The 11,090-nt window shown below is 36.7% G+C and overlaps 1 protein-coding gene across 3 annotated transcripts in view; it reads right to left on the bottom strand.

The window, feature by feature from the left end:
• The window catches only part of LRRC69 (leucine rich repeat containing 69), a 95,336-nt gene that overhangs the window by 63,793 nt on the left and 20,453 nt on the right, over nucleotides 1-11,090 (bottom strand). For 2 of the 3 annotated variants that reach the window (XM_006159564.1, XM_006159567.2), the window contains exons 3-5: nucleotides 8,178-8,250; nucleotides 1,763-1,958; nucleotides 172-243 (exon numbers count right to left, since the gene is read on the bottom strand). In XM_006159564.1, the coding sequence (XP_006159626.1) occupies nucleotides 172-243; nucleotides 1,763-1,958; nucleotides 8,178-8,250 (341 nt within the window). The remainder of the gene's footprint in view (nucleotides 1-171; nucleotides 244-1,762; nucleotides 1,959-8,177; nucleotides 8,251-11,090) is intronic. The other variant, XM_006159565.1, reaches the window with a different exon arrangement.

Here is an 11,090-nt window from a genome sequence, read left to right as displayed (position 1 = left end):
CACAAAAAAAGGAGTGGGAAAGAACAGGTTTTATAATTTTAGAACAAAGAAAATCCTTGAGTCATTTATATAATTCAAGTTTCCAATTACTACAGGTTTTACTGACTGTCCATATTATTTTATTCCCATAAACAAAATTATTTTTTTAAAAGAGGAATTCCCTCTACTTACTCCTGGTGGAAACATCTGAATAAGATTTCCAGCTATGTCTAGGATTCTTAGGTTTTCAAGATCACAAAATGTCTGTGTCAGAAAACAAGAGAGATTTTTTTAAGTCTGATAGCTAAAATTGTATCTTGCTGAAGTTGAAATTGATAGAATTGGCCATCTTTTCTAACTACGTGATCAATCAGTACACCTACCCCAAGAAGATTCCCTATATCCTGGATTAGCGGACATCTCTGAGTTGCCCCATTTCTTCTGACCACTCTAGGACAACATAATGTGGTCAGAATGAGTTAGATTACTAGATTACTTCTAGGTTCAAATCTCACCCCTGCAAGTTATTAGCATATCTATGGACAAATTTCTTAATCTCTTTGTACTTTGATTTCCCCATTCATAAAATGAAAATGCTAACAGAAACTCCCACTTCATATGGTTGTTGAGTGGATTAAATGAGTTACTAATCTGCAATATTAGACCTCTAAATTATCTAATATGTACTGAGACTCAGTAGATATTATCTGTCTCTGAAATGGAAAGAAGCTTTGAGAAACAAGAAACAAATATAATCCCCCAATGTTGTCTCTATTGACAATTTCACCAAGATTTATCAAGTATCTGTCTTTTGCTTCATGCTATGCTGACACAGCCTTTCTTTTTAAAGGAAATAAACTCTCTTACTGTCTCCATCTACATGCCCAACATGACTGTGCTTTACCGTAGTAACAATGGTTGTGGTGGTGTATCAGGGGTCTGGTATTCCTTTCTACTGGCAAGTAAGAGGTAAGTAGCATTATTTTTCTTTTATCTAGAAACATCAAAACCTTTTTCATAAGTAAAAACTAACATACAGCTTTACTAAATGATTCTGATCACTTGTAAACATGTTCCTGGGGAGATGATATTTCTCTTTAGTCATGTCAACTGTCTTCTTCCCTGGTCTTATCACATGTTATCAGAATTTTCAGATATTGTATATAATGTTCATTTAAATATATATTTCAGACAAATAATACTTCTTTTTTTAGCGTAAGTATCTACCATGTAATATTTGGGACATACTAATCTAAAAAGTTTATTTATTGCTTATCTAAAATTCAAATTTGTGAGCAATGCCTTTTGGGGTTTTTTTAGGTTTTTGTCATGGAGTGCTTGCGCTCACCATAGATAGAGATAGGGAAAGTGAGAAATCACCTCCTTGGGGGGATGGCCACACTGTAATCCCATGTCCTACATTCTCCTCTTTGGATTTTGGGCACGCATGCACACACACTTGGTGTAGAGTTTCAAGCCGCTGGGTCCAGGACTTGAACTGCCATCACTCATGTGGGAGTCCAGCCCCCTTTTCACCACACCATCTGCTAGCCTCGCATCCCTTATTTTTATTTACTAAATCTAACAGCCTGAAATACGTGAAATCATCCAAATTAGACCCCTCCCCTGCCATAGAGATTTGGAATCTAATGGCAACCAATCTGAGGGAAAATAAATGATGCCTTATACTTAGATACTAAAATCTAATCTAAAACCACCTCCTATCATGTTAAAATAAGTTCATTCCTAACAACAAAAACAGATAGTCCCATGTTTTACTTACGTTGGGCAAAGCTTTAATGTTGTTTCTGGCCAGAAGAAGTTTTTGGAGATCCTTCAAAAATTTAATCTCTTCAGGTATGTAAATGACCTGGTTGTAGTTAAGCTGAAGTTCAACAAGATTCAAAAGAGAACAAAGTTCTGTAGGAATGATGGCTAGCTGGTTATGATTTATACTCATGTATACAAGGCTTTTTAATCTAAAAAAAAACATATAAATAAAACTTGTTAGAATAAGAATGTCCTTATCAAAAGCCAATTTTTGTTGATCATCTGAGTTTCACTTCAGTCAAGCATTTATAACTACTTTGAATCATTTGCTAAAATATCATTTTTGAAGATCTTTTACAATCAGATGGCTTATGTTAAGACAATATTATGTAGTCCAAACACAGATTTAAGAAAAAATAAAAGTACATTTTCATTCTTTATTTGTACACATTAGCCATATCAAAGAGAAAGCAGGAGGTCAAAGGCAGATATGTACATACAATGCACACATATACATAGATATAGATAGATGTAGGTATGAGGATAGATATAGACATAAGTATGAATAGATAGATTTGGTAGATATAAACAAGGGTATATAGGTCCAGTATCAAATAGATTTGAGTACCACTTAGTTGCTATGGAAGATGCTGCTCTTTTGGATGGATATTATGGTTTTGAAGAAGATATTAGGGCTATAAAGTGAGGATAGAAAATGTAATGGGATAGGGAGAAAAAATATTACAGAAATTTGAGTCTGTAACTGCAGATATACTACCAGCAATATATCACAAGTTTTTTGGGAAGTAGTGATATTTTTAATTTGGTCCTGAATAATATTACATTGTATGAAAAGTCATGATGTATTTTTCTGGGTTTTTTTCTATGCAAAAATGCACCACGACTTTTCAGATGACCCAATAGAATTTGTAAAATCAAGAGGAAGCTTAAGAGAGCTAGATTCCACATGACTGATCATGTGGCTTGAATCTCAGACCCAACGGCTTAAAAACATGCCAAGAGCCTAAGTACACATGCCCCAAATCTCCACAGGATGAAAAAATGGAGGAGAAGAGACCATGCCCCATGGAAGGGTGTTTTTTTCCTCTCCCTCTCCTCTCTGTCTCTCTCTGGTAAGTGTGAGTGCCTACTGGAAAATAAATAATAATAATAATAATAATCAAATATTTCTTTTTTAAAAATTTTTTGAAATTTTTTTATTTATTTATTTTAATTTGACCAGAGAGAGACAGAGAGAAGAGAGAGAGAGAGAGAGAAAGGGAAAGTGAGAAAGCAAGCCACCAGATCTAGGACTTGAACCATGATCAGTCATGTGGGAATCCAGTGCCTTTAATCACCACACCACCTGCTGACCCCAGTGGGATATTTCTAAAAGTAAAAAGCAAGCCACAAACTGGAAGAAAACATCTGTACTCCATAGAAGAGGTATATTCAAAAAAGCTCACTGAGAATGTATATTATGAAAAACTATGCATGGATTTCAATAATTTTGCACCAAAATAAACTCAAACTTTAATTTTATTTTCCACAAATTTCTGAGGTCCCTCTGTATACTTGTCAAAGTACTTGTATCCAGAATACATAAAGAACCTTACAACTCAATTATAAGAAAGAAATGACACAATTTTTGTATTTAATGATGAAAATACTGGAAATGGCCCATAAAAGAAGATAAATAAATAGTAAATAAGAACATAAAAAGTGTTTAACATGAGATTTCAGGGAAATGCAAACTAAAACTACAATAGGACTTGCCTTCACAATTACTAAAATAAAATGGGTAAAATATATGATTGCGGGTTAGAACGTAAAATAGTATAATCACTTTGCAAAAATATTGGCAATTCCTTCAAAAGTAAGATATACAGGGGAACCAGCAGTTAGCGTAATGGCTATGTTGCTGGACTCCCACGTAGTCGACCACAGTTTGCGTCCCGGACCCGGTGGCTTAAAACTCACGCTGGGCACGTGTGCGTGCGTGCCCAAGATCCCGAGAGGAGAATGGAGGAGAAGGGATTGCGGCGTGACCATCCCCCCTGGGGGGTGATTTCTCGCTTTCTGTCTCTATGTCTCTCTCTGTCTGTCTGGCGAGCGCACACGCCCTATAGCGAAAATCTCTCCAAAAAAAAAGTAAGATATACACAAACACTGCTATCTTATGACTCTACAACTCTACTCTTAGGATTTGAAAGGAGAAAAAAAATAAAACATATAATCATGAAACAAGTTGTACAAGACTATTTTATGATATCTTAATTCATACTGGTCCTGCACTAGGAATTCAAAAGACAAATAATTAACAGCATATTCATGCAATGAAATGCTACTCAATATAAACAAAGACAACGAAGTAATGACAACTGCAAAAAAAGAGGTGAATCTCTAAAATAAAAATTAATTCTCAACAAAAGAATGCAGAGGGTCTATCTTTGGCATAGAGGTTAAGGTGACTAGATCTTTCATGACCAATTGCACAGTTTGAGTCCGGGATCTGACACTTTGAAAAACACACCAGACATGAGTGTGTGCATGCCCAAAATTCTAAGAGAATAGAGGAGAAGAGATTATAGTGTGGCCATCCCCATGGGGAGTGCTCACTCTCTCACTCTCTCTCTCTCTCTCTCTCTTTCCATCAAGCATATACACCCTATATCAAAACCAATAAAAATAATATTTTTAAAAAGACAGAAACAAGAGAATATATGTACTGTATGCTTCCATTTATTCAGCTCTAAGACAGCTAAAATTAATTGGTAGAGATTAAAATCAGAATATTAGTTGTCTAGGAGAGGTAAGAATTCACTCTAATAGTACATAATAAAATTTCTGGGTTGAAGGAAATGTTCCATGTCTTATTGATGTGTGTACATTTGTCAAAACTGATTGAACTGGGAACCAGCAGTTAGCGTAATGGCTATGTCGCTGGACTCCCACATAGTCGACCGCGGTTCACGTCCCGGACCCAGTGGCTTAAAACTCATGCCGGGTGCGTGTGCGTGCGTGCCCAAGATCCCAAGAGGAGAATGGAGGAGAAGGGATTGCGGCGTGACCATCCCCCCTGGGGGGTGATTTCTCGCTTTCTGTCTCTATGTCTCTCTCTGTCTGTCTGGCGAGCGCACGCGCCCTACAGTGAAAATCTCTCTCAAAAAAAAAAAAAACTGATTGAACTGAATACTCATTAATTTTATGTCATTTTTATTTAACAGAGAGAAAAAGTCATTCAATTTGGGCACCTAAAGAACACAATGACGTTTAAAATAATCTACAGTAGAATGAAGAGAGGAAAGAATGTATAAGGGGTTAAGTAGCAAAGAAAAAGCAATAGATGGCACTTCAGAGAAAGACAAGTTAGAAAGGGAAGAAGTAGACTAATAGGGAGGTTGAAAAGGCAACTGCAGGACCTCAAGGTTTTTAGTAAAATAGAGGGCAAATAGAGTAGAAAGGGTCAAAGAAAGACAAGCCAGTATTAAAGATAATGTTTACAAATATGTAGAGCAGGTCTTGTGGAGAAAGGGTGGGAACTTCTGTTCATTGTTGTTATAATCATTATTTTAGTTGACTCTACAATAGATTTTTATATTATGGGTGTTGGCTTTCTACATTTGTTATGTCGAGGCATTATACCGCGCTCAGAGTTTATTGTCATCCATTTAGTCAAGTAAAGAGAAGAGGACAGAAACAAGTATATGTCACTATTTCCACTTTCATAGATCAGGAAGAACCGCTTTTGAAAGGAAAACTGTAGGAGGTAGACTTGCAGTTTCTTCCTGTCCTCCCTCCTCCTCAATGGGTTGAAGAATAACTTCACAGAGTAACTTCATTAATTGGTGAATTTGGAAAAAGACCTAGGCCTTTAGGCTTAGCCCATTTTCTTTCTCTCTCTCTCTTTCCTTCAGAAAGATTTTGTTCATACTCCAGCAGGTGACATGGTGGTTAAGGTAGCTGGACCCATATGGCCAACTGCATAGTTTGAGTCCCAGACCCAGTGGCTTGAAAAACATGCCAGATGTATGTGTTTGAGTGTCCAAAATCCCTAGAGAAGAGAGGGAAAGGGATTGCAGCATGGCCATCTTCCCTGGATGATGATATAATAAAGAAAGAATACCTTGGAAGATCTGGTGAATCAGGTTCAGGCCCTTTGGGCAAAGAGCCTTAGGCTATGGGCATGTAATTTAACTGCCCCAAGATGAGAGATTTAGCTTTCTCATCTCTAAAGAAAAAAAATTAAGTAGATGAACTTCGAAGTCCTTGCAGCTATCACATGTTATGATTTCACAATCTAGTAAGCTTAGTTCTGTCTGGAGTACAAAGTATAATATTCAGAGGATCACGTCCTCTTTGTCTCTGTCCCTGGTGAACATGTGTGCCCTATAGCAAACAAAATAAAAGATTCTGTCCCCAGGATTCCTATTTTCTTCTTCTTTCCCGAATATCTGCTCAGAACACAGTTGTTTACTGGTAGAACTCACACCCGCCCAAGGCTGATGCAAAGTTCATAATACTCTGTAGTTTAAGTAAAGCAAAACTCCTCTCCCCTTCTCCTGGGTTCTGAACAAGTTGAGAAATAAGGCACAGATTTCAGAGAGAAGAAAATCAAACATTAGTGTAGAGCTGACATGATCACTCAGACTCCCCACTAGCCTTCCTCTAAATCAAACATACCACCCTGTCACAAAATTTCCTGGGAGGAATAGCTTCCTGGCAGGGCAAGAGGAGAAGGCTGAGCCCTGCCTGTTCAGTGCTTATTCAGGTTCACTGATAAGTCACTCTTTTGTCTCTGGAAGGGAATGAATGAGAGGAACAGAAAAAAAGCTAGAATAAAAATAATAACCAATAATAATAAAAGTTAACTTCCACTGATCACTTACTGAACCTGAAATACCTGTTATGTCTCAGGCTGAACCCTAAATACCTTTTATGCATTAGCTTATTAGATCCTCAAACAACCCAATCATGTAGATACTATTATCATGCACACTTTTCAGACAAAAACATTAAGGCACAGGAAAGTGAAGAAACCTTCCCAAAGTCAGGAAATGGAATTCTGTTTGGGGAGATGACCTATCAACTGACATCTAGGACACAGAAAACAGACAACTCAGGATAACTGTGAAAGAGTATGTATCTATACCCTTTGAAATTCTTTTCAGTTAATCATTTCATCCACTATTCTGACATATCACCTTGGATTTATATGATCCTTTGAATATTATACTTTGTAGAACTAAGCTTACTAGATTGTGAAATCCTATCATGTGATAGCTACAAGGACTTCGAAGTTCATCTGCTCAATTTTTTTTCTTTAGAGATGAGAAAGCTAAATCTCTCATTTTAGGGCATTAAATTACTTGCCCATGGCCTAAGGCTTATTCCACAAAGATATGGCCTGAACCTGATTCACCAGATCTTCTAAGGTATTCTTTCTTCATTATATCATCATCCATACATAAATCAATTGATACACAGAATAAGCAAAAGAAGCAAGCAGACAACCATTGGCATTTTCATGGCTATAAATATTTCTCTTTTATAGTAATTACAAAAATTCTAATTTTTTTCTAGCCACTCTGAATTAAAATATTACTTACCCTATAAAAATCTATTGGGGAAAGATAATGCTAGAGGTATAGACATGTGAATTGGAATAGAGTTTAGGTGCTGCAGAAAGTCCTATGCCAAGAATGATTCAGTTTTGCATCTTCCTTTAAAACTCTGGATGGTCTTATTTTGTAACACATCTGTTTTTGTTCAACAGGCAATAAAGAGAGTCTCCAAAGTAAGCCAGAGCAGGGTTCTCTCTCCATCTGTCAGAAGAAAAGCCCAAGAGGATATTTTGCCTGCAGAAGGACAAGGCCCTTAGCTGGCTCTGGAATGGCACTGGAATGGCAGTCTGTGCAGATGGGCAGGATAAAAGAAAACAGCACTTTTTGTTGTTGTTAATGATAATAAAATGTGGTGTTAGTCTTTTTTTTTTTATGAAAATGATATCGGAGTTTTAAACCCTTTGCTTTTATATTACCTTTTCCATCAACAAAATGGTTCACAACACCCATATGAAATAAAATTTAATGTTCCCAATTCTGTGGCTAAGCAAGCTCCAAGAACCCCAGAGTTGGGAAATCAATAACACCATCAGATTTAGAACTTTCTGTTTCAAATCTCCACCTTTACACTGGGACTACCAAGTTGTGCTGTTCCTCGTTTCTCTGAAATGTTTAAGGAATCATCTGCTTAAAATTAGTGACTTGCCTTGGTCCTTCAGATCCATCTTTGATTGCTATGTATAAATCCCCCCAGGGACTAGGCACTGGGCATAATGCTTTCAGACGCCAAGGGTAGTGATGAGAGGGTAGAAGTGGAGAGGAGGAGCATGATGTTCAACCAAGTCGAGCTAAAAACCAAATTACCTGCCAATTTCTTGAGGAAGCCATGTAAGTTGATTGTTGTTCAGATTAAGTAGAATCAAATTTTGTAAGCCATCTGTTAAGAAACAATTTCAGTCACTGTTAGAAAATAATTTTTTAGATATTTTTATTTTCCCTTTAACCAAAAGAGTCTTGGTCAAGGCTCTTTTGCCTCTTGGTAAAAGATATCTTCTTAAACTACATAAGGCAAAAAGGGGACATTTATCACAAAGTTAAAAAGCTGAGAGCAGAGGCTCACCACAAACTGGAATCAGAAACTAAAAGGCACTGGAACCTAGGAATGTGCTCTGTGTACCTCTGTGGAACATGACGTTTAGATTTTCATTACAGTTTCTCTCAGCTGCATATTTGCATATGCTTTCTTTCTCTCACTGTCTCTCCCCCAACACCTGCATTCTATCTTTTGAATAAATTGTTGTATTTTCCTATGTATTCACAGTCATCCCACCATTCCTGAGTTTGAATGTTCACAGATAAGACAGGCAGAATTCTCAAATTCAAATGCCTATAGGAATCAAGAAGATAACCCCGTGACTTGTCAGAGAAGGCCATCCTTATTCAGCCAGCTCTTGGCAACTGTGGTCATATGGAAATGTGACTATAGTGTTGCCTAATGTTTTTTGGTGTTTTTTTTGTTCTGTTTTGTTTTGTTTTTGAGACAGACAAAAGTGAGCCAGAAATCCAAACTTTTATGTGAACTCCTGATTTAAAAATTCTGGCACCTAATTCACCTAAAAAGACAACAAAACAGAACTGACCTATTTGTAAGCCAGATTCAGCCCCCAGGTCAGCGGCTTGCAACCTCTGCTTCAGGTCTTGTGATTATCTCAGACCAATTAAACTGTTTTAGATACTATCAAAATCCCCAAGAAAGAGAGACTATTACTGACGCCTCCTGGAATGTATGTTTACCCAGGTCAATCTGCTCCGGTCAGGAAAGACAGGATCATGTCATATAACAATGCTGTCCAGACCCATACAGACAGCAGTCAACATCCTGACACTGAACTCCTTCTGCCCTGGATAATCAATACCTGACAAAGAAGATTAATCAAGAAATACAGAAATTATAGGCAGTCAAGAGCACAGTATAGAGATTTTATATATGTGTGTATTATATGTAGATTAGATGTAGATATAGATATCATGATGGGCCTCAAAAAGTTCATGAAAAAATATGCATTATGAAAATATTATGCATGGAGTTCAATTCTTTTTGCACCAAAATAAATTTATACTTTAATTCCATTTGACCACAAACTTCTTTAAGTATCCTCATAAAACTATAGAGCTATATAAACTTAAGTTGTTATTCAAATTAAAGGGCAACATAGAAAAAAAATTTCTTGGAGACAGCTCAGTAACACAGTGATTAAGCATTATGCAATGGGAACCAGATCCCACATGGCCAACAGTTGTTTGAATCCAGCCCCAATGGCATGCAAAACACCCTAGGCATATTGCTGTTCATGCCCCAAATCCTGATAACATGGGAAAATGGAGGTAAAAAGGATTGCAATGTAGGAACTGGCATGTGGTATGGTAGTGAAGGACGCTGGACTCCCACACGGCTGACGGTGATTCAAGTCCTGGACTTGGTCACTTGCTTTCTCACTTTCCTTCTCTCTTGCTCTGTCCCTCTATGGTCAAACTGAAATAAATAAATAAAGTTAAATAAAATAATTAAAAAAAAAAAAGGATTGCAATGTGACCATGCCTCATTAGGGGGTGTTCTCTCTCTCTCTCTTTCTCTTTCCTGCCCCACTCCCTCCTCTGGTGAGTGCATGTACCCTTTGCTAATAATTAAAAACAAACAAGCAAACAAAAAAATCCCCAGAAGATAAAACCTTAAATTAGCATAAAGTATTATCCTCAATGTTGTTCATATGCATAAAGGTTACCGGACTCCCACATGGCTGACCATGGATCAATTCTCAGACCTGACAGCTTGTCCTCTCACTCCCAGCCCCCCAACTCTGCCCCTCTCTGGTCAAATAAAAATAAATAAATGAATAAATAAAGTTAAATAAAATAATTCTAAAAAAAAAATTTGGCCCCTCATATATAACATAAAATATTATTGTCCTTTTTTTGCATAATTTTTATTTTTTCTTAAGTGTAAACTACTTTCTTCCTAAGTAAATTGGATTTAGACTGAATCTATGGCTTTGTCTATATAACATGTATAATGATCAATAACTCTTAGAGTTATTATTTTGAGAAGAAATTTTTCCCAAGATACATGATCTAAGTTTAAAAAAATTTTTAGAGGTTTTTGCCTTAGGGAGCATGCCCTTACCATGCAGAGAAAGAGAGAGAGAGAGACAAAACAGTGAGAGAGGAAAGTGAGAAATCACCGCCCAGGGGGATGGCCATGCCCCAATCCCTTCTCCTCCATTCTCCTCCTAGGATCTTGGGAATGCATGCACATGCACCTGACGTGATTTTTAAACCACCGAGTCCAGGCCTCAAAACACGATAGACCATGTGGGAGTACAACAAATGTAGCCACTACGCCATCTGCTGGCCTCATGATCTAAGACTGGAAAGTCCTTTAAAGAGATAGTACTAGAAAAAAAACAAACAAAAAGAGATTGTACTAGAGTCTATTTGTACTATTTGCCAAATACAATCTGTATTTAATGCTACATGGAGTAACAAGTGCTGAAAGACAATGATAATTATATATTGCACCTATGTCTCAAAAGTTCACAAAATTTTTAAAATTCTATAATACACCTCTACTTTATAATTGGGGACCAACTTATAAAGTGGGAAGTGACCTATATGAAATAATAAAATTTTAAATAATCAGGAACTTCTTTATTATTGCATCTGTCTTTTTTTACTACTGTTATTTTTATTTAACTTTATTTATTTATTTTAACTTGACCA

This window comes from Tupaia chinensis, unplaced genomic scaffold (genome assembly GCF_000334495.1).
Source record: "Tupaia chinensis unplaced genomic scaffold, TupChi_1.0 Scaffold000636_1, whole genome shotgun sequence".
NCBI classification, from domain to species: domain Eukaryota; kingdom Metazoa; phylum Chordata; class Mammalia; order Scandentia; family Tupaiidae; genus Tupaia; species Tupaia belangeri.
Note: the sequence above shows the minus strand (reverse complement) of the source record. Positions and strands in the feature narration are given on the sequence as shown.